Source organism: Gobio gobio (genome assembly GCF_949357685.1).
Source record: "Gobio gobio genome assembly, chromosome: 24".
Classification (NCBI taxonomy): domain Eukaryota; kingdom Metazoa; phylum Chordata; class Actinopteri; order Cypriniformes; family Gobionidae; genus Gobio; species Gobio gobio.
Genome location: NC_137120.1, coordinates 5,248,306 through 5,273,634, shown reverse-complemented (window position 1 = coordinate 5,273,634; position 25,329 = coordinate 5,248,306). Strand labels below are relative to the sequence as shown.

At 39.9% G+C, this 25,329-nt stretch overlaps 2 protein-coding genes across 3 annotated transcripts in view; one reads left to right on the top strand and one right to left on the bottom strand.

Moving 5' to 3' along the window:
- tbxa2r (thromboxane A2 receptor) overlaps positions 1-25,329 on the bottom strand; it is a 285,760-nt gene that overhangs the window by 34,658 nt on the left and 225,773 nt on the right. The window lies entirely within an intron of this gene.
- LOC307120544 (histamine H3 receptor) lies at positions 3,757-24,185 on the top strand (the record flags this gene model as incomplete). Its single annotated transcript, XM_079807644.1, has 3 exons — positions 3,757-4,072; positions 6,563-6,729; positions 23,307-24,185. 3 exons carry the CDS (start codon positions 3,757-3,759, stop codon positions 24,183-24,185), a joined length of 1,362 nt encoding a protein of 453 aa, XP_079663770.1.

Below are 25,329 nucleotides of genomic sequence, written 5' to 3'. Positions count from 1 at the left end.
GCGAGACATTGTTGAAACACTGATTGAGCGATTACACGACATACGACACGTTTCAGTTAGTGTTAATGTGTCCTCAACATACCTTAAGAGATATTAATTCATGCTTATTCTTTAGGAAGAGATGATCGATCACGTTCACAGATGCTCGCGTTCACGTGCGCGCGCCCCGCGGCCTCTTGAACTCACGCGCCTATACAGTGATATCAGTCAAGTCACATAAGAGCGTCAAAACGGCATTTATCGATTGAATTTCGTGATAAAATGGACTGAAAACGTAATATGTTCGTGTGGGAACTCGGATTGAAGTGTGTTCCGCACTTGAAACAAGCCGACAGTTAACTTTTAATGCATTCGGATTCCGGGTACTCCTGCACATGTATTACGTGTACCATTACAGCCCTAACACACACATGCACATGCACAATACATTCTTGGCATTATCCCTGGATAACTTTCTGTACTTTGGTGTTGTTCACAAATGTATGCATTTACGCATGAAAAAAACACACATTTGATCACTTTCACTCACCACTGGAACAAACACACACACTTGCAGAACTCCGGAAACACAAACTGCCTCCACTATTTCCTTAACGCTGGGTTATTTGTGAAGCTGAATAAGGTGATTTTTCCCTCACACCAGAAACACACTTCGTTAGTGACATTGTTCGTGGTCTAAAAACAAAATGGCAGCGCCGCCGACGGCTCCCGCGCGAAGGTCGATGATGGACACGCTCTTGCTCTGGGTGATGTGCACGTGCTCATCCGGGAGAAGTGCCCATACAAGGAATTCCTACCTTTTTGAAATAATACAGGGCTATACTCTGAAAAAAACGTTCCGAAACTTGTTTCCAATCCTGTGTATTTGGCACAAAAATACTCGAAAAATACATTTTTATTTTATAAAATAAAAATACGTCCAACTATTTTTTTTTTGGTCATGTTTAGCATGAGAATGAACTCTTTCACAGTGTAAATCAGTCAAAATGCATGAAATAGCATTAGAGTCCCCTTTAAAATCATGACACTAGAAAATCATACCTCATAAAAGGAGCTGTAGTAGTAATGTATAGGTGAGGCGCAGTCACTGGATAGGGTGGGAATGTTATGAAGACGATAACCCACTCTAGCTTTGGATGGCAATAGTTGCTGTCCGTGGTTCTGAACACAGAACAAGTGCACACACGGTACACTAGTCAAGAAATGTCAACAGGATTCCTGTTGAAATTCATCATTCGAAGCCAGTCCTAATGAATATTAATGAGAACTTACTCATAGTATAACTCCCATTGGCACAAACACGGCAAAAAAAATTCAAAATATCTCCTGTTCCGAAGACAGATATGCAACATAAGGGTTAGTAAACAATGACAGAATTTACATTTTGGGGCGACCTAGACTAAATACTGATTCATCAATGTCTGTTTTTTCCTGTTGAAAATGTCTAAACATTCGTAAAACAAGATCATTCGCTGCCTATGGAACCAAAAATACTTCAAGATGGATTCTCTAAATACAAGTAATAATACTATAATACAGTTTTGCTTCTTGAGTAAAAGTCAATGGTTCGATCATTCCTGCATCTATTCATAATCACACCGTGTGATGGCCTAGTATACAAATAATAAAACAATATTCTTTATACTTTTACAGATGCACAATGTCAGGGCCGGCTCTAGCTCTTTGGTTGCCCTAGGCGAGATTGAGTTTTGCCCCCCCCCTCTAATTGTTAAGTCCACCGGCAACTATAGTTGCCAGTGTATAGTTGTCATTTTCCTTCTGTAAGTATTTTTCTAGATATTATCCATGTTTTATATCTTAATGACACACAAGCAGACAACCAAATAAAGGATTTCAAGAAAAAAAAAATATATTAACTTCCTTCCTGTCACATGAGACTGCCAACTTCCTACCCCTACTTCCAGGGAGCACAACGAAGGCAAACCCTCCCAAAGAAAGGTAATTTTCATGTTACTAATAAGTATTTTTTGTTGACATATATATATCAACATAATCATGAAGGTCTCTAGAATCATCCAAACAAAACACATCTTACAACAGATCTATAGTTTTTAGTATACTTAGTCAAACATAATAAATTTGATTATGAATAAAGATTGATCTGTTGAAAGCAGTTATTTTGAGTTAGATGCTAAATGTTCTCCTCTTATTCATATTTGACATTGAAGGGGTGCATACAACATATTTGCCCACCGGCAACTATAGTTGCCACAGATTCAAATACGATTTTCAAGAAAAAATACAAAAACCTGGGGAAAATAAATGCAGAACATGCCATTCAGAAAAAATTGGGCACAAATGGGTTAAGTATTTATAAAAACTATATAAACAAAAATGCTCCTATTGTTACTCCAAGACTTAAAAAGCTAATTATGACTTAAATGATACACTCTAATAAATTGCACATACAAAAATGCTACAAAGAAAGTTGGAGGATATTTAACAAATTATGACTCAAACTATGGATGAACAAACAAAAATGCTTTTATAGTCACTCCAACACTTAATCAAGAAAGTTAAGACTTGAAGGATCAACTGCAATAAATTGGTCATACACAAATGCTAGAAAGAATGTTCAAGGATATTTACCAAATATTAACTCCATAAACTGTGCAAAAACTCTCTTAAGCACCTGTAAAGACACTTAAGCAAATTATGACCCATAAACTGGATTAACTATACCCTCTACAAACAAAAGTGCTATTATGGATACACTGTACTTACCACTACAAAATTAAAATATATAAGTTCTTGTAGCTCTATGCCTATCTTAAATAATAAAAGATGAACAGTTGTTTCTGGCATTTCTATTCACCTTCAAAATTGACGCAGCATTAAAATTTGTCTCGTCTGGATTTCCTTATTGTCAGTGAAATGCGTAGTAATATGTAGATAACTAGCTAGCTAGTGATAGCTTAGTGACAGCAATAAAACGTCCAATGCCGTCCAATATTAGTTGATAATATCGATAATACGAAGTAAATTTATTTCGTTTGACACCTTTATGGCTGAGATGAGAAGACTTACCTCTATACTGGGCTTTCTTTTGATCGTCTGCCTTTCTCTTTTTCCGTCCCTGTGCACTCGAGGGTTTAGACCGCTTCATTTTTGAAGAACGCGCCAGTGCTGAGCACTAGCCTGACATAACGCCTGTGCTAGACAATATTCACTTTCAATTCAATCTAATAATCAGGTTAAGTAATTAAACGTGCGGCTGAGGGGGCGCCCAAGGATGATCATGTTTAATAAACAGTATGTTTTATTTCGCTTGTTTTAATTCTATGCTTAATGGGAAGTAAGTTTAAGGGCGCCACTAGAGGGCGCCTGGCTGCGCCCCCAACACATTTGTCGCCCTAGGCAACCGCCTAGCTCGCCTATAGCAAACGCCGGCCCTGCACAATGTATGCAGTTGTTGATATCATACTTCAGTCGGAGGTGAGTTGCAAACATCTCGTGTCTGTTTATCTGTATCCAACGGGAGTGCGCAACAGTTGACGCGCGCGCCTGACGGGAACGCGCTGTTCGCTTGGAAAGTCACAGAGCAGAAACTCAGCCTCGGTGCGAGGACTTGACTTAACGTCTTCATGGAGTTCCCCGCGGCAAGGAGTCGGTTCATGTCACGCGTTTCAGGTATCGCAGAGGAAGCTTCAAAGATGAGCGCGCTCCTCCGGCGTTTGGAGACTCCAATGGGGAGGTTATTCTGCCGCGCGCTGAAGTTAACGCGATCCTAAAGGGATGAAAACTCACTTGTCGCCGTCGTCAGCGGGTTCACATGATGACTTCAGACCTGTTGCTGGTTCTCCAAATGTTCTCGATCTGACAATGGTTACCTGCTTCAATTCTTCCAGCGCCAACGGCACGACCGTCAGCTCGGATGCGGCTCCGTTCCCCGGGTACACGATGGTCATCCTGGCGATCCTGATGGCCGTCCTGGTGGTCGTGGTGGTGGGAGGGAACGCGTTGGTTATTCTCGCCTTCGTCGTGGACAAGAGCCTCAGAAATCAATGCAATTACTTCTTCCTTAATTTGGCTATATCAGACTTTCTCGTTGGTATGTATAAACGTGCTTCATGTGCACTTCTTTTTTTTTTGCATTGTGCATATGAACATCAAATATTCCATCATGCATGCATTAAATACATGTCATCGAGCATATGGGAATCCCTTTGTTCTACAGGATCAAAGCTGACTGTAAATCCCAATGAGATCTTTGGGAATATTGGCTCAAATGAGAGTGCAAAGTTTCCTAGATTAGACTAAAAAATGCTGGGTTAACAATAACCCAAGTTGGGTTGAAATTGGATTAACCCAGCAATTGAGTTGTTTTAACCTAGCGATTGGGTTGTTTTAACCCTGCGACTGGGTTGTATTAACCCAACGATTGGGTTGTTTTAACCCAACGATTGGGTTGTTTTAAGCCAGCGATTGGGTTGTTTTAACCCAGCGATTGGGTTGTTTTAAGCCAGCGATTGGGTTGTTTTAAGCCAGCGACTGGGTTGTTTTAAGCCAGCGACTGGGTTGTTTTAAGCCAGCGATTGGGTTGTTTTAAGCCAGTGATTGGGTTGTTTTAACCCAGCGACTGGGTTGTTTTAACCCAATGATTGGGTTGTTTTAAGCCAGCGATTGGGTTGTTTTAACCCAATGATTGGGTTGTTTTAAGCCAGCGACTGGGTTGTTTTAAGCCAGCGATTGGGTTGTTTTAAGCCAGTGATTGGGTTGTTTTAACCCAGCGACTGGGTTGTTTTAACCCAATGATTGGGTTGTTTTAAGCCAGCGATTGGGTTGTTTTAACCCAATGATTGGGTTGTTTTAACCCAGCGACTGGGTTGTTTTAAGCCAGCGACTGGGTTGTTTTAAGCCAGCGATTGGGTTGATTTAACCCAACTATTGGGTTGTTTTCAGCCAGTGATTGGGTTGTTTTAAGCCAGCGATTGGGTTGTTTTAACCCAGCGACTGGGTTGTTTTAAGCCAACGATTGGGTTGTTTTAAGCCAGCGATTGGGTTGTTTTAACCCAGCAATTGGGTTGTTTAAAGCAAACATTTAACCCAACCGCTGGGTTTAAACAACCCAAATGCTGGGTTAAAACAACCCAATTGCTGGGTTAGTCCATTTTCAACCCAACTTGGGTTATTTTTAACCCAGCATTTTTTAGAGTGTACACTTTATATCTTATATCGATCAAAATGGGCGATTCAAACCCTGACATCAAGAGTGCAGCGTGGCTGATGTGTACATAATCAGACATGCACAACACTTCTGAAATCCAGTGTTAGTCATGCACAATATTGACTCAAGGTTTCATTGAGACGAGCACTAATCGGCCAAGTCTTCATTCAGTGTTAATAACTGCTCAAATCCAACAGGCAGTATTATTCTAGTTAGTGTGCATCGCTTTCTTGCCAAGATTTGCAAGTCGATATTCATTAGGATGGCCTGTCAATTGTTGAATGTGAATGCCGGTCACTTTTAGAGCTCATGTCCATTCATAATCCAGATCACAGATGACTCGCAGTCCCCGCCACATTATTATCGATTCGTAGGAAATTGATTCTCAGTGAATTTGTAATTAAACCACATTTCCGACCTCGCCTTGAAAGCTAAAAGAGTGATTAGACCAATCTCAACCAAATATTGGAGTCAGAGATGGTCATGCATACTCATACACATTGAATGATTTGTATTTGTTTGAGAAGTGTGTCGGTCTCACATTTATTAACACATCCTTCTTTTTGCTTCTGAATTTTGAGATGTGTTTGCTTGAATCATCATATTGGGCGAAGAAACCCCCACAACGGTTAGCTAGATCTCAATGGGCCATGCATTTGGTCATTTATATGTATGTTCTTGGGGTTGGAAAAAGAGCGATTGCACCCATCCATCTGCAGCTCTGAGACCTTCAGTCCACGAAAGATTGGCTCGGATTAAGAGTGCATTAAGAGACCAGATCCTGTCTGCGGTTCATTTGGAGATCCGCACGTCCTCCGTCTAGTCGTCCAACCCTGCGTGTCTGCTTGAGTGTTTACTTGCGGCTCACGGGCATTAGTGCGCAGACGATGTAGTGCTCGTGGCTTTACAGTGGAAGTGCTGTGAAAAAGCCCCCCCAACAACTTGGTTATATCTCCATTGGCGAGACTCTACCTGAAAACATGCCCACGTAGTTTAGATAAAGAGCCCGAGCGAGCGCTGCTTTTCTCTCCTCAAATGTATGATAGATGTGAAATCTCAGCGTCCTTCAAAGACTAGAGATTGCTGCTTTGTGTGCCTTTGTGAAAAAGCTTTCTCTTGATGCTTCCAGGTACAGAAAAGCGAAGAGGTACAGAGAGAAGTCACCACTCCCATTGCTGCTCGGTGGCTTTTTGATAATGCCTCTGGGTTTATCTGTCATATTGTGAAGCGACTCCTTCATGACGTGAGCCATTGATTTTGAGCTCTGAAGAGCCTATTATATCCTGTCCGGGAGAGGCGTGTGGCTATTGATGCAAGGCCTTATTATAACCGGCTGATATAAACTTAATACAGTCAAATGTGTCTCTTTTCCAGGGGCTTTTTGCATCCCGCTCTACATGCCCTACATCTTGACGGGCAGGTGGATGCTGGGCCGTGGACTCTGCAAGCTGTGGCTTGTGATGGACTACTTGTTGTGCACGGCTTCCGTCTTCAATATCGTTTTAATCAGCTACGATCGATTCCTGTCCGTAACCAGAGCTGTAAGTATCAACCCCTGATTAGCCTACTAAAGCAATCGTTCACGCACAAAATCATTTCAGTACAAACACTGCAAAAAAAATGCTTTTCTTACTTAGTATTTTTGCCGTTTTCGGTCCAAATATCTAAAAAAATCTTACATTAAGAAGCATTTACTAGACAAGCAAAAGTTTTTGTCTTGTTTTGGGGGAAAATAACTCAAAATAATCTGCCAATGGCGTAAACAAAATAATCTTAATTCAAACAGAAAACAATATTATTTTGCTTATGTTAAGCAAAAACTCCCTTAATTTTGAGTTATTTTCCCTCAAAACAAGACAAAAACTTTGGCTTGTCTAGTAAATGCTTCTTAATGTAAGATTTTTTTGATCTTTAGACTGAAAACAAGACAAAAACACTAAGTAAGAAAAGCATTTTTTGCAGTGAACCCGTATGTATTGACATAAACTGCATTGTTGGTTTAACTTAAAAAAGTAAGTTACCTGGATGCCTTAATTTCCAATGAGTTAATTGAAATTAAAAATTTGAGTTTAAACAATGAAGGAGATTGGTTTAATCAATAGAAACTCTAAATATTATGTCATCTGAACCACATTATTATCTAAGTCGATTTTGACAAAAGTTCGCAAATAGCAAACCGAGATATTTTTTTCCAGTGTGGCCACGTATTTTCCAGAAATCGAAAGTGAATCCAGGTTGTCAATCTCAGGACTCTCGATTAGATTGAATTGTTTTTCTGTGTAAACATTGGTTAAACAATTTATTTCTTCTTGAAATTTTGCAACTTTTTCTCTTTTAGGGTCATGGGTGTGCATGCAAAGAAAGGCTAGGGTTAAATCGATTGTGTTGGGGTTAAATTAACCCCCATTGGTTTCCATGCAATTAACCGAAAAAAAAGTGAAGTGTGGCCAAGTATGGTGACCCATATATGGAATTTGTGCTCTGCATTTAACCCATCCAAGTGCACACACACCGTAGTGAACACACACACACCCAGAGCAGTGGGAGTTCAGTGCCTTGCTCAAGGGTCTCACCTCAGTTGTGGTATTGAGGGTGGAGGAGAGCACTAGTTATTCGCTCCACCGACAATTCCTGTCAGACCTGAGACTCGAACCCGCAACCTTCGGGTTACAAGTCCAACTCTCTAACCACTAGGCCACGACTGCCCCAAACAGAAACAGAGGTCAAGAAAACCTTTATCGTGGCCAGTGTTAATTTCGTTGACGAATAATTTTCATCAACGACCTTTTTTCACTGACGAAAACGAGACGACAACTAAATAAAAACTAGTGTTGGATGACAAAAACTATGACGAAAATCAACGTCTTTTTCGTCAACAAAAAAAAACGAGAGGAAAATGTTAGTGAGGGACGATTAGGGAAGAGATGCAGTCAGAACTGATGATCTGAGTAACAGATGCGCATATTTGAGTTGAACTGATCTAACACGGCGCTGTTGCGCTTCTACAGGCTCACGCATCCCCAATATGCCAGTCAATTGTTTATGAACTAATGCTGATGAATAATGACAATGTTTACCTTACGATGTTTATATAGTAATATGTTTTAGACGGTTGTAACAACGCATATTTTATCTCCTGAACCTGAATGAGCTCCTGCAACTGCAATAGTAAGGCACAGACATTTCAAAATAAGAGTCAATGTGTGTTTCGAGCTTGTTTGTAATTAAAAGTCACGCATTATACATTCGTTTTTGGTTACACAATAAAACTGTATTTAATTGAATTCCCATTTAATTCATATTCAGGAGGAAAGACCAGTATTTGACACGTATTTAATAAAGTATCGGGGTTATAATAGTTCACTAAAACCATCAAAAAAAATTCTTCATTACTTGAAATTAAATAAATGTTAACTTATTTGAAGCTTTAGCTTTACCTGATATGGCCTACTAACTAAAACAGAAATACAACGTTATAAAAACTATATAGATGTTTTTAAAAAACAAACAAAAAAGTGAATTGAGCTCTTTCGTGTATTTTTAAAGTCAAAAACAAAATTATGTCAAAATGATGTCAAAATGTCAGTTCAAGTGACAGTCGGTTATGTAATGCTTAAACACTTAATATATTACAATTAAAGTAAACTCATTAGATTTTAGGAGACTAAAACTACTGTAGATTTAGTCGACTAAAACTAGACTAAAACTAAAAACAATTGAGGTGACTAAAATATGACTAAAACTAAATGGCCTTTTAGTCAAAAGACTATGACTAAAACTAAATCAAAATTTGCTGTCAAAATGAGCAACAATCGTGGCTTGTCAAAGACTAAAATATGAAGTGCGTGAGAACTTGTGAAGTTTACTCGTGCTGACGACTTGTCTTCTGAATCATCCGGGGAGATTTCACTGTTTCACAGGGAGTCTATGAAATGATGTTTTTGATTGTTAGGGTTGTTTGGATCCAGGGCCGGCTCTGTAAATCTGGGGGCCCTAAGCAGGATAATTTTGGGGCCCTGCCTAGCAGTGAATAATGGAGTATTGCACTGCAAACCAGCAACTATATACAATCTAACACTTACATATTTAATCTGTATATCTTTTAATATGATTGCCTACAATTATTTTACTGCTTATTAAAGTACACTCACTGAAACAGTAAAAGTAAAGATTATAGATTTGCAAATTTAAGGTCAATTTGTTGTAAACAAATAAATATTAATAATTTAGCATTAACAATATATAGCTAACTTACAACATTAGCCATAGTGGTATGCGGCTCGCTATGCTCTACTGAAGCAGCAGTAGAGTCACCTCCTCCAGCTGTTGAGATTATAATATAATTAATAATAAATACAGTATGCAGAGTAGATAAAACACATTCATTTTAAATTAATATTAAAGTACAATTAGACAACATAGTGAATTATGATTATAAAACTAAATTTTTTATTGGCAAGAGGAAAATTAGCTATGTTGAAGTTGCGCACAAAACTATTCAAAAGAAAGGCAGTGGGAAATATTTACTTGTGTCAGCCTCATGAAATTTTTCTCCACGACCACCAAAATATTTAAGAATGGCTCCTCCTGAGAAAGTGACATTTAGTTTTTTACAATTATGTTAAGGGTAAATTAAAAGAAATCCAATGTTAAATTATATTATTTAATTATTGGTTGATTAACTCTTACATACTGTTCATATTTTAAACCTTCACAGCATGGAGTGAGATATTTTTTACCTTTTATGATTACATACAGTAATACATTCACTGTAAAAAAAAAAATCAGGTGCCCAATTGAAAATTTTCTAGTGAGCGATCACATCTAAAATTTTCAGTTGGCCAAATTTAATTTCTTGAATTTTAATTGAATTAAAATGCATCAATTCACATTAATTCAATTTGGCCAACTGAAAAATTTAGATGTGATCGCTCACTAGAAAATTTTCAATTGGGGACCTGATTTTTTTTACAGTGTTCTTTACTAAAATTTACCACAAATCCATTTTGCTTTTAGGTGTCTTGTATCGATCATCATTCAAAAATGTTTCAGAGAGGACACTGTGTTTTCTTTAGGTTTAAATGGTCTGGGCGATGTAGCTTAACAATATATAAAATATTTCATAATAGTAGGCTATATAGATTAATATTTATTAATAATCTTTAATTGCCTATTCAATTAAGACCATAAGAAAAAGCTTGTATTTAACCTATTTATTTTAAACTTCATTTTGATTTTGACTGTCAAATGATTGCTCTTTCTCTTCCTATTACTTTCTTTCACTCGAATGTTCTTAAACTATTTTTTTATTGTAATAAGCGTCTATTGAGACAAAGATTTTTCATTTTTTTCTTTCCCAGAACTAGTGTAGGTCATGTAACGTTAACTGTTAAAAAGAAAATACATTCATAGGAGGTGGGTCTGTCTCTCCGCGGTCTGTAGCCCAGAGCTGGGGCCGACGGCTGGACCATAGCGCAAGCAATGTTGATTCAGCATAATCGACGGACAGCTAACGTTATGCTGCGTTCACACCAAACGCAAATAGAGTGTCTGGCGCGAGTGATTTGATTTCAATGTTAAGTCAATGGAAAGGCGCGTTGACGAGCGTCTGGAGGTCCCGCGGCGCGGAAGGCGCTTTTCGCGTGGTGGGAATGACGCGAATTGAGCGTCTTGCATGATAAACTGCGGTGACGCTGGCGAGTGCAATCTGTAGTTAGGGGGCCCCCTAGTGGCGGCGGGGCCCTAAGCAGCCGCTTAGTTCGCTTATAGGGAGAGCCGGCTCTGTTTGGATCTCAGTTTCTGCATTGAGAATAAGTTTGAGACACCATTTTCTCAACCCAAAAGGCGTATTTACACCAACGTTCTTTTTTTACCACACCAGGGGTTCGTAATTTCCCATATTTGATATGTTCTTGTCTCTGACAAGCTACAATAGAGGTTTTATGGTTTCCACTTTTTTTTTTTTGTAGTGTTGGCTTTTGGCAAATTGCATGGAAACCGATTAGGATGAAACAGAACAAAAGCTGTACCCATATTTCAACACTGCAGGAGGGTTAAATATATTAACCGCTGACATTTTTCTCGCTTTGTCCACCATATTGGGTTTATGTTTTCACTGAGCTCATTGCAATGGATTTTGGCATATACTTTCTTCAAAAGAAATGTCCATATAGAAACTTTTCTCAATCACAATCAATTCCCGATGGATAAAATCTAGTCCTGTCCCATTTTTAACTCGCGAGTTTTGTGCACAACTCAAACAAAGGGGAATTTGCAGAGCATCACTTGAGAAACCAAGCAAAACGATATGTTCTTCAAATATTGCATAAAGCACACCAGTTTCGCTTGATGCCTCAGATGATGCACTGCTAATTTCCCTTTGTTTGAAACAAATGAGTTGTTCACAAAAACCACAAGACGCTGAAGACTGTTATTGCAATCAGATGAATAATAAGCAAATGAGTCGCTGCTCCAGTGACAGATCGTAGATAAGAGCGGCCCACCAGGCGGATGAAGCCAGCATCCTCTGTGGATCCAGCGCTCAACCGCTCTACGGTCATGAATTTTTCAGTGCAATTTACTGCAGATATCCGCTATGTTAGTCACAGAGGGCATCATCAATTTATATTCATTCTTCATATTGACTCAATCTTAAGACCAGTAGGATATTAAAAATCCAAACTTGGGCTCCGTTCCAAAACCAACTGAGCTTCCGGTGTTAAAGAGACAGCTCGCACAATGGGTCCAAGTAAAGTCGTTTACAAATGCAGCTCGGTATACGCAACAATTAAAGATATTAGCAGAGGTGGACAGTAACTAAGTACATTTACTTGAGTACTGTACTTAAGTACACTTTTTGAGTATCTGTACTTTCCTCGAGTAGTACTTTTTCTGAAAACCTATGACGTTTACTTCACTACATTTGAAAGACAAATATTGTACTTTTTACTCCACTACATTTCTATCAAAGCCCTCCAAGTAGAAAGTCGTAGCCGCTTTGAAAGTCAGTGTATGATTCGTTTTTGTTTTTTTTGTGCAGACAGCCTATCAGTAATCACATCACATGAAGTTCAATGATTTACAAGTATTTTTTGAACACTAATCAATTGATGGCGAAATAGAAGGCGGCAGTTCCCAGACGCAGTGCGCACAACCATAGTCATACTTAAACGTTAAAATTCAGAAGAGCAGACGTGGATAAGTCTGAAAAACTGCGACGACACGAAAGTGCCCACAGAAAGCTGCCTCTCAGACGCCAGACCACAAGTTCTGAATTTTAGTCTATTGAATCTACTAAAATCTTATTATAGTATAATTAAAACTAGACTAAAACAATTCAGATGCCTAAAATGTTATAGTCAAAATACTGACTAAAACTAAATCAAAATTTGCTGTCAAAATTAACACTGGCATGAAGTATGGTTGGTCAATTTATTTTTATAGATTTACCCGCCAAGTTGCCATAGCCTTGTGGATACAGCGCTAACGCATGTATCGCAATGATGCAATGATGCTGATTAGCATGCAAAAGCGTAGTTGGGCTAATAATGTTAACTGAAGTCCTTTCAGAAATGTTTTTTACATAATCCTGTCAAATAAACACAATGTAGAAACCTTTCTTTTCTAGTATGATTTTGACTTTGATTAGAGCTTTGTAACTTTTAAACAAGTATTTAAATGAGTTCAAGTATGCTAGCATGTCAGATGGAGCATGACCACCATGATGGAACAGTGCATTCATACAACAATGCAACAATAATAAAATAATGCATTTACTTTTACTTTTGATACTTAAGTACTTTTAAAAGCAAGTACTTCTATACTTTTACTTAAGTACAAATCTATCTTTACAACTTTCACTTGTAATGGAGTAATATTTGACCAATAGTACTTTTACTTTTACTCAAGTAATGGAGTTGTGTACTTTGTCCACCTCTGGATATTAGAAGACATGTTTGTCTTTTATCCTGAAATGCGAGGCAAATGTTGGATCACAATAATTAGAAACACCAGTTTCCACAAATCCCTTCACTCTTTTATTCTGGATGGCAAGGGCAGTGACTGTAACATCGAGCGTGTTTTGCACATATTTATACGGATTTCATCAGGCTCTGAAAATTATTAAAAAAAGAACACAAAGAATGGCCTTCTCAGCTGCCATAGTTGCAACTCTTGCGTCATCAGAACAGGGTGTTCAACGCACCTCCGTTTCCGTTTTAAAAACGTTTTGCAACATTTTGTCAGGGCTGAACGCAGAGGTTAAAGTCGGCATGAAACGGAAGTTGAGATCGTCTTTTTCTCCTTATTGTGACGTATATCCGAGTGAAACGGCTTCTGAAATTAGAAAAAATGTAGGGCGGGGCTTGATTTCGTCCTTCGGGAATTGATTGGATCGTTGGAAGTTAGGCGTTGCTAACAAAATGGAGGCAGATTTGAATGCAGTTTGCACTCAGTTGTGGAGACGAGTTTGATCTATCTCTTAAATAAATATATTTTCTCTCTAAATCTTTCACGACAAGCTGTTCGTCTGACTATATTGAGTAATTTTTACATAAAAAAAGCTTTTATTTCTCATATATTTCTCTCTTTTTGCCTCAAGTCCTTCTTGAAGAAGGTATTGTGTACACAGAGAAAAATGCACCTAACCACCATATTGCTACGATCAGTGACAGGTTTCTGAGAGGCGGTGCAGAAACGAGATAGGGGGCTATAACCCCGCCCTCGCGTCATAACCCCGCCCTCACGCCATAACCCCGCCCTCACACCATAACCCCTCCCTCACGCCATAACACCGCGCTTGCGTCATAACCCCGCCCTCGCATCATAACCCCGCCCTCACGCCATAACCCCGCCCTCGCGTCATAACCCCGCCCTCACGCCATAACCCCGCCCTCACGCCATAACCCCGCCCTCGCATCATAACCCCGCCCTCGCATCATAACCCCGCCCTCACACCATAACCCCTCCCTCACGCCATAACACCGCGCTTGCGTCATAACCCCGCCCTCGCATCATAACCCCGCCCTCACGCCATAACCCCGCCCTCACGCCATAACCCCGCCCTCGCGTCATAACCCCGCCCTCACGCCATAACACCGCCCTTGCGTCATAACCCCGCCCTCGCGTCATAACCCCGCCCTCACGTCATAACCCCGCCCTCACGCCATAACCCCGCCCTCACGTCATAACCCCGCCCTCACGCCATAACACCGCCCTTGCATCATAACCCCGCCCTTGTGTCATAACCCCGCCCTCGCGTCATAACCCCGCCCTCACGCCATAACACCGCCCTTGCGTCATAACCCCGCCCTCGCGTCATAACCCCGCCCTCACACCATATCACATGACCGGGAGAGAAGAGAAGTCGTTTCGATAGGGGAGGGAAAGTTAACATATTTGATTAAAGATTATAAGGGTAAATTAATTTTAAAAAATGTATGAAGTGCACAGATAAATCTGTTATAGTAAACACTACAATATTAAATATAAAAAAACGAATTGTAAAATTTGATTTCATGCCGCCTTTAATGTTGATTGAATAGCTAGAGACATCTACTGGACATTTCGTCACCTTTGTTTCCTTGTATGTGATTGGTCGAAGCCTTTTCTGTTGCGCGAGAGTAAAAAAAAAAAAAAAAAAAAAAAAAAAGTATTTTTTCGCCTCAACACATTCGGTGTGGAAGCACTCGTTACACAAACAGCTGATCAAAAAATAAAACCATCGCGCGTCAAAATCGATCGGTCCAGTGTGAAAGGACCTTAAGATTTGTCAAAAGATTTATAAATAAATCATCTTTTTTTTTTTCGGTGGCTGTTCAGATGTAGTGAAACACCTGGGTCATGTTTGCATTTTCATCCGTCACTGGCTGTAATTCTAACCCTCATGCATGTGAAAACCGGCTGAGAATCTGTAACAAGTATTGGATTTTTTGATGCAGGGCGGTGTGATGCTTTCTATCTTCTAGCACAGCTTTTTTTTATCAGAAGTGCACATATAATGCCTTAAAATGCTTCCTACGTAGCCCTCTAGAATTGTTCTGGAACGAATGCAGGAAGTGCTCGTTATGCTGCACTTCATCGCACCACTGTATTGTTGCATAAGTGTTCTTTGAGTCACGTGACGCTCGTTTTATTGCACATCTGTAGGGTCTCGATTGAATTCAGGTGTACGACTGGCAGCTATTTCGAACACGAGGCAGCTCAGCAGTTCTATGGACTGCAATGACTCGCGGTGAGGGACTATAACAAGACTTCCCCCATTCCTGACCTTTACACCCTGAGAGAGGCTTCTGATGAAAACCACACGGCTAAAAGTCATGTCCAAAACAAGCAGCTACTGGCTACTGTAAGGAATCCAAATATAGACTGTCTTTGTGTTACGCTTTGATTGATGGTTTAAAGGGTTGGGGAGTAAAATAATTACCTTGTTCAGTAGCAAGCTACTTTATCCTATTAGTAGCTTTATTTTTATGTCCATAATGAGAAATAATCTCCTGCCGATCCTACACTTCTGGAGGCCCTAAGAGTGGCCGCTGTCAGTCCATTCTTAAAACTCCCCACATTTCCATTAACTTCAGTAATAATTACACGTTTTCTATAGGCTAATGGAATTAAAGCATCATGAAAAACTTATATATGTGACCCTTGACCACAAAACCAGTCATAAGGGTCCATTTGAAATGGAGTATTCTGAATAAATAAGCTTTCCATTGATGTATGGTTTGTTAAGAGGACAATATTTGGCTGAGATCTGGAATCTGAGGGTGCAAAAATATCAAAATATTGAGAAAATCTCCCTTAACCCTTGTACGGTCTTCGTTTGGGAATTACACTCAGGGTCTTTCGGGTTCCCACTGACCCCAGGGAACAAAATGTAATTTTTTTTTTTTTTTTTTTTTTTTTTACAAATGTCATTTTGCTCTGTTTATTAATGTTTTTACTCAACATCTGTGCAGTTTTTGGAGTATTTATAATAATTTTTAAATTTATATAAATAAATAAATATATTTTTTAATGGATTTTCACACAAAATCAGTTTTTTTAATCTAAAATTCACTTTATAAAAGACCCAAATTTCTAACTTTTAGTCGAGGGGTCTAAATGAAGTCCGGGGTAAATATTTCCCCCTCCGAAAGTTTCAAAGTTCAGGAACTTTCGGGGGTGGGACTTGGGCGCTGAACATGCCGATTGGTTGAGCTCTCGCAGCATTTTATTTCAACCGGCATTTTTAAAAGTCTTTTGCGAGGTTCGTTCTGCGTTCAGTAAATATCAGTCTTGCTCTTTCTGTCTGATGGCGCGCGTTCGTCTGAGCTAGGGCTGCGCAATATATCGAAATATCGCAAATGTACATATCGCAAGGGCACGCAATATCTGAATGATTTTAATAGGCTACTTCAACATTGTGAAAAGTGTACGTTTTAGGTTGACGCATATAGCAGAGAATAGACTGAACACACGACTGTTACTTATGTGACTTGCTTGACGTTAAAAAGAGTTATTAAACGCAATAACTTGCGAAAAACAACTCCTTGCAGTCTTGCGCTGTCTGACACACTCACCGAAACGTGCGCACAAGCCGTTCTTTTTTCCGTGTCTTGTTACACACTCGAACTGTCAAATACACACACAGTTATGTCAAAATGTCTTGATGAGTATTCATGTAAACACAGTCGGTTATGCTTTAAGTGAAAGATATCAGTCGGGGAAAGAAATCGATTTTACACACTTAAAGTAATATCATATCGCATATCGAATATCGCATTATTTAACAAGGCTATCGCATTTTTCTTCAATATCGCACAGCCCTAGTCTGAGCCATCTCAATGTCCGTAATAGCTGATAATAACATACGTTGTCTTATTTTAAATCTAGCGTTACGAGCTTTCAGAATACGCTTTAGTGTCAGTGTTCGTCTCTTTTCCACCATTTTGTTAATGACCTCTTTAGTAAACCAATACATAACCAGCAAAAGCAGCGCAGCTTGAATCTCCTCCACTTGTTATTGTTGCAGACAGTGTCGCGCAAAAATGATTCCTTGTCCGTCGCCGACTGGGAGGAGCAGTCGCGCACAGTCCTACATCACCGGACTAATTTGCCTAATCTTCACGGGACTTTAGACCGCAGTGGAAATGCAGACAGTAGCAGGTCTGGGGGAGAAAAAGTTCCAGGTACAAATTGTTCCGGGTAATATCGGTGGAAATGGGGCTTATGTGAACACTATCTCAGACCCCTTTATAGTGAGCCGAATATGACCATCTCGGGAGGTGGTCTGGGTACGGTTCGATCTCATCATATGGTACGATTCGCTAAAAACACGCAATCTGAACTTCTTCTGGCTGTGTGATTATAGCTAGTGCATATACAATATGGATGTATAATTGCAACAAAATGTATATTTTTGTGTAAAAATAATAATAAAAATAATAATATCTTGGTTACTGAGACACAAACAATGTAAGTGAATGGGATCAAATGTTGAAGGCCATAGGGTCAGCCATCAAACACTGAACTGGACAAGATCCAAAAAGCAACATTATGAACACAAAGGGGTCTGAGACCACATTCCTACTGAAGTGGACCAAAAAAGGATCTGAGTCCTCTTTCAGGTACAGGGACAGTGTGAACATAAAGATTTTTCACTTAAAGGAGTCATTTAAAGAGGACCCAAGTGTGAAAACACCATTCTTCTGTCGGGCTAATCAAGATTCATTCATTCAATCCCTTGCTTTTGGGCCAGATAAATACTGCTCTGATTGAATTATGAATTGCTTGTTGCGTATCGAACGGGTTTTTAAGGAGTAGCTGCCCATCGATGAACTACTTTATATCCCGAGTTGTAAAGTAGAGGATCTGAAGTGGCAGCTCTTCTGCTGGAATCATAAAAGGAAGGAAGGGGAAGGAAGTTTGACGTTTTTTTTTCATTCAATGTGTGCATTTATCTCCATGTTGAATTTGGGTTCTCGAGGTCCCTTAAATAACCTCTCTTCACATTCACAGAAAGCGTTGAGCTCGGAAAACATGGGATTGATGCCCCACTGTGAAAGACGGAAGAGAATACGTAGTTCCCAGCCCTCGCTTCAAACGGCTTTTGACGTTCCCGAGCAGGGCTTGAGAGAATTATGCAATGCAAATATTGATTTCCTGCATAGAAAGAATTATTAGAAACATTAGGAATGCGCTACAATAACAAATCTGAAATGTAATTTAGCCGCTTGTGACTGAATATCTTGAGTTCAGTGAGCAGCGTAACGCTTAATACGCAATGACATCCAGGGAGTTTATTCTGTGGCTTCATGCATAATGCACTGAAATGTGCGAATACATTTCATATCCCGCTCTTTTGAGGTACTCATTGTTTGACAGTATTGGCAATACTTCCTGTTGACATGTCTATGGGCTTCACAGTAATGGCTTCTGAAAGAGTGACGATCCGTCATGCAAATGACAAAGTGAAATGAATTTTTTTTCCCATTGAATATAATAAAATAAAAATAAAATATATATATTTTTTTATTAAAGCTGTTTCATTTTAGAGACAAGCCTAGGCCTCATGAAAGCATTTTTTAAAAATGAGATCGGTGCCATCCGGTGGACACATTGAGCATTTTTATCACGCAATAGCACATTTTTACCACTATAGTGGATCTTGCGTTTTATAAAAAAATGTTAAAAATCGTAGCTTCATCGGAATGGTCCGAAACTTGGTGACTTTATTGGTACTTGGTATATGAACACCCCAAAAAATTGGGGACAGGATTTGAAAAGTCTAAGTGGTCGTAAAAAAAAAATAGTCACACTCAGGACCTTCGGGTCAAAAATGACCCCCATAGGAAATGAATGGGAAATTAGTTTTTTTGTGCATACAATCTACAAATCAGCCAGGATGCAGAAAAAAAGGACTCAACAGTGAAGGGGTGAATCTCTAAAAAAAAAAAAGTGCAAAAAGGACAAAAACTCACACACACACACTTTATACTTATACACCCCTTCACTGTTGAGTCCTTTTTTTCTGCATCCTGGCTGATTTGTAGATTGTATGCACAAAAAAACTCTGTATTTTCATATTTTTGTCAATTTCCCATTCGTTTCCTATGGGGGTCATTTTTGACCCGAAGGTCCTGAGTGTGACTTTTTTTTTACGACCACTTAGCCTTTTCAAATCCTGTCCCCAATTGTTTTGTGTGTTCATATCCCAAGTACCAATAAAGTCACCAAGTTTCGGACCATTCCGATGAAGCTACGATTTTTAACATTTTATATTTAAAAAAATTCTGGTCAGAAATGACTGAAGAGCCCCAGAGGGTTAAGTCAAAAATGTATAAGTGTGTACTACACAGAACAAGCCATTAGCTATTGTGCACTGCATGGGCATTAACATAACAATGATCCCTAACCTTAAGTTTGGGGTGAAATACAAAAAAAGAGTAGCACTTGTTGCGGCACATCAAAACTGACATGGGCATTGTGCCAACAAAACTTATTTGCCAGCAGATGCCCCAGATTCCAGTCCGAGGACAATAGAAGGTGTGAAATGCTGCGATGTTTGTCATGTGGTGCTCGTCTTCCTCACTCCCTCAAGACGACTATCATTTGCAGTCATTTCAGAGCTGAAACGGCATTAGTTCATAACAAGACACCCTTGAGGGCTCCTGTCTTTTACGAATAGCTGATTCCTTTCTCTGGTTGTCATCTTTCCAATTGTCATTTTAAAATTACTGAAATGAAAAGTGTTTCAGGCTGGACTCCAGAGAGTGAGGTGCTATGGCGAAGACAGCCTTATTGTCACACCGTCCATCATTGGAGAAAACCATGCTTGTCAGTTAAACATATGCCAAAAGATATACAGCCTACAGTATCGTTTATGATGCGCAATTTCTGAGGCTGACTTTTTGAGTCTTTTATTACAGTTGTACAGACGTCCATCTTCAGCTCGTGTTTGTCAAATCTTTACTGATCAACATAAGGTACTCAGGTTTACTTGATTATCCAGACATCGGTTATTATAAAAATCATGAGTATCAAATATTATCATCAGGCGTCTGAGGAAGGTTTATTTGTATCTGTATGTCATCATTGTATTATATGTTTTAAAGATATTTAAATATCATCTGACTAAAGCTCTATTCGGACGGTAATTGTTTCCCGTGGGGTCATAAAGTATTTTCATCATGGACAGGGGCTAGTCTGTCAATCCAGAATCCAGAATGTCCGTGTTTTTCTCCCACCAACCGCGTAAAAATCCCCGGCCGAGTTACCTACTGTTTTTAGACTAACACCAAGGTCGTGTGGTAATTTACACGCCACTTAACAGCTGAGTTTGACCGTTTTCAAATCCATTCAGCCGATCTCCGGGTCTGGCGGTCGCACTTTTAGCATAGTTTAGCAAAGATAATTGAATCTGATTAGACCGTTAGCATCTCGCTCAATAATATTTTTCCTATTTAAAGGGATTGTTCACCCAAAAATGAAAATTATCCCATAATTTACTCACCCTCAAGTCATCCTAGGTGTATATGACATTCTTCTTTCAGACGAATAAAATCAGAGTTATATTACAAAAGTCCAGGCTAATCCAAGCATTAGAATTGGATTAATAGTTGCTCTGTTTTTGAAGTCCATAAAAAGTCCATCTGTCCGTCATATAACTGCTCCACGCGGCTCTGGGGTGTTAATAAAGGCCTTCTGAAGCGAATCAACGCGATTATGTAAGAAAAATATCTATATTTAAAACTTTATCAAGTAAACTTTCGGCCGACCTCATTCTGTGGAAAAGTGTTGAATGTTGAAAATGAAACCCAAGATGCGTACTTGATGTCATGACGAGCGCACCTGGTCGCGTTAGTCTTTCGACAATTTTTCCATATATTGAACAGGGAAGGCGGTCGGCCGAAAGTTTAATCTCGAAATATTTCAAGTTTAATCTCAAAAAAATATTTCGACTTTATTCTGGAAATAGTTCGACTTCATTCTCCAAATATTTCGACTTCATTCTCCAAAAGTTCGACTTTATTCTCGAAACATTTCGACTTTATTCTCGAAACAATTCGACTTTATTCTCGAAACATTTCGCCTTTACTCTGGAAACATTTCGCCTTTACTCTGGAAACATTTCGCCTTTACTCTGGAAACATTTCGACTTTATTCTCGAAACAATTCGACTTTATTCTCGAAACAATTCTACTTTATTCTCGAAACAATTCGACTTTATTCTTGAAACAATTCTACTTTATTCTCGAAACAATTCGACTTTACTCTCGAAACATTTCGACTTTATTCTCGAAACAATTCGACTTTATTCTCGAAACAATTCGACTTTACTCTCGAAACAATTCTACTTTATTCTCGAAACAATTCGACTTTACTCTCGAAACAATTCGACTTTACTCTCGAAACAATTCTACTTTATTCTCGAAACAATTCGACTTTACTCTCGAAACAATTCGACTTTACTCTCGAAACAATTCGACTTTACTCTCGAAACATTTCGCCTTTACTCTGGAAACATTTCGCCTTTACTCTGGAAACATTTCGCCTTTACTCTGGAAACATTTCGACTTTATTCTTGAAACAATTCGACTTTATTCTCGAAACAATTCGACTTTACTCTCGAAACATTTCGACTTTACTCTCGAAACATTTCGCCTTTACTCTGGAAACATTTCGCCTTTACTCTGGAAACATTTCGACTTTATTCTTGAAACAATTCGACTTTATTCTCGAAACAATTCGACTTTACTCTCGAAACATTTCGACTTTACTCTCGAAACAATTCCCTTTTATTCTCGAAACAATTCGACTTTACTCTCGAAACAATTCGACTTTACTCTCGAAACAATTCGACTTTACTCTCGAAACATTTCGCCTTTACTCTGGAAACATTTCGCCTTTACTCTGGAAACATTTCGCCTTTACTCTGGAAACATTTCGACTTTATTCTTGAAACAATTCGACTTTATTCTCGAAACAATTCGACTTTACTCTCGAAACATTTCGACTTTACTCTCGAAACATTTCGCCTTTACTCTGGAAACATTTCGACTTTATTCTTGAAACAATTCGACTTTATTCTCGAAACAATTCGACTTTACTCTCGAAACATTTCGACTTTACTCTCGAAACATTTCGCCTTTACTCTGGAAACATTTCGCCTTTACTCTGGAAACATTTCGACTTTATTCTTGAAACAATTCGACTTTATTCTCGAAACAATTCGACTTTACTCTCGAAACATTTCGACTTTACTCTCGAAACAATTCCCTTTTATTCTCGAAACAATTCGACTTTATTCTCGAAACATTTCCACTTTACTCTCGAAACATTTCCACTTTACTCTCGAAACATTTCCACTTTACTCTCGAAACATTTCCCTTTTACTCTCGAAACATTTCGACTTTACTCTCGAAACAATTCGACTTTACTCTCGAAACATTTCCACTTTAATCTCGAAATTCTAGATTTGTTTATTTATTTTTTTACAGATTTTTTTTCCCCTTACTTTGCGGTTCAGGGTTTCCGTAATAAACAGAAAGGTTTTCCAGGCGATTATTTTCCAGGGTTAGAAAGTCTGAGACGTTTGTGCAAATGCTTCATTTCTGCATTCTCTTTTATGAATGCAGTCGACGGCATGTCAGCTGGCTAGGTTTTGAAACAGAGCCAGTGATATATTCCTCAACACATATTTATCAGTTTACCAGTGTTCTCTCTACACGTTGCTTTAAAGACGCTCTACAGTCAGGAAGTTGTAGCTTCAGACACATCATTTGAACAGGGTGGTGGCTCAAAGCGATTCAGTCGCTCGTCTTGATCTTTCATTGACGGTTAATTGTAATTTCACGTCATGCGATTAATTGGGCGCACTGATTGACTTGTAATAGCTATTAGTTCAGTAGCTGGCCGTATAACTGATCAGTTCTGCAGAGATAGGCTAGACTCGTTCCTTTCCCCCGCTGTGCTCAGACTTCTAGGCTGTGAATTGAATAAATCATGAAGAAGAAGAGGCAGTCACACTGTGCATGGGCTTTATCGAGTGCGATAGCTGCCAGGGATTGCTTCCATGCCAATTTCTGACTGTACCATGTGTCTCTTTAATCTATCGCCTCCCATGTGCCCTATTCTGTAGGTGAGGTACCGAGCCCAGCAGGGCGTCACTCGTCTGGCGGTGGTCAAGATGTTAGCGGTGTGGGGTTTGGCATTCCTCCTCTACGGCCCAGCCATCATCTTCTGGGAGCTGATGGTCGGGGAAAGCATCGTTCCGGAGGACGAGTGCTTCGCCGAGTTCTACTGCACCTGGTACTTCCTGCTCTCCGCGTCCACCTTCGAGTTCTTCTCGCCCTTCATCTCCGTGGCCTTCTTCAACTTCAGCATCTATCTCAACATCCAGCGGCGGAACCGGAGTCGCACGGCCCACGTGGAGGTGGAGAAGGAGGACGGCTGGAGGGTCATCGACGGACAAGCCTCCTCCGTGTTCTTCGTCAAAACGCGCAAGGCGTCCACCAGCGGCCCGGCCACCGTTTCGGCCGCGATCGGAGACGGCGAGGAGGTTTCCCCGTCGTCCAGCGGAGATCCCAGCAGCACACACTCCGTGTCTCTGACAATGAAGACGACCATTAAGAAGCGAGGGTTGTTCGGTGGTTGGGTGAGGACGCGCATTATACGAGCACAGGACCAGTCGAACGCATGCGGCCCGTGCAGAAGCGGAGGACATGCGCGCCTCTCTCGAGATAAGAAGATCGCCAAGTCCTTGGCGGTCATAGTGTGTGTTTTCGGGGTGTGTTGGGCGCCGTACACCCTCCTGATGATCATACGGGCGGCCTGCAGCGGTGCTTGTGTGGATCATCATTGGTACGAAGTCACTTTCTGGCTCCTTTGGCTCAACTCGGCCATCAACCCTTTCCTCTACCCGCTTTGCCACAGTAGCTTCCGCCGGGCGTTCGCCAAGATTCTGTGCCCCAAACGCCAGTCCGTCCGACCGCACGAGGAAAGCCCTTCCTGCCCCTGATCATCGGACCGCAACAGAAGGGATTTAACACTTTCACGCTGGATATTGAAGGATCCAAGCGAAACATTTTTCATGACTTGATGGAGTAGCATGTTTTATTCTTCCTCGATGAAACTTCCACGAATCGCGAAGGACAATTGACCTTGTGCAACCGAGCTCTTCTCGCTGCAAAAAATGCTTTTCTTACTTAGTATTTTTGTCTTGTTTTCAGTCCAAATATCTAAAAAAATCTTACATTAAGAAGCATTTACTAGACAAGCAAAAGTTTTTGTCTTGTTTTGGGGGAAAATAACTCAAAGTTAAGGGAGTTTTGGCTTAAAATAAGCAAAATAATCTGCCAATGGGGTAAGCAAAATAATTTTAAAGGGTTAGTTCACCCAAAAATGAAAATTCTGTCATTAATGACTTACCCTCATGTGGTTGGACACCCGTCAGACCTCCGTTCATCTTCAGACACAAATGAAGATATTTTAGTGTAAATCTGATGGCTCTGAAAGGCCTCCGTTGGCTCAATGGCACTTTACACTCTCAAGACCCTTAAAAGGCACTAAAGACGTCGTTACAAAGTCCATCTCACTACAGCGGCTCTACAATAACTTTATGAATCGGCGAGAATAGTTTTTGTGCGCAAAAAAACCCTAAATAACGACTTATATAGTGATGACGATTTCAAAACACGGCATCATGAAGCTTCGAAGCGTTATGAATCAGTGAGTCGATTCAGTTTGAATCGCCAAAGTCAACGGATTTCAGCAGTTTGGCGGTTTGACACGCGATCCGAATCATGAATCGACTCACTGATTCATAACGCTTCGAAGCTTCATGATGCCGTGTTTTGAAATCGTCATCACTATATAAGTCGTTATTTAGGGTTTTTTTGCGCACAAAAACTATTCTCGCCGATTCATAAAGTTATTGTAGAGCCACTGTAGTGAGATGGACTTTGTAACGACGTCTTTAGTGCCTTTTAAGGGTTTTGAGAGTGTAAAGTGCCATTGAGCCAACGGAGGCCTTTCAGAGCATCAGATTTACACTAAAATATCTTCATTTGTGTCTGAAGATGAACGGAGGTCTGACGGGTGTCGAACGACATGAGGGTAAGTCATTAATGACAGAATTTTCATTTTTGGGTGAACTAACCCTT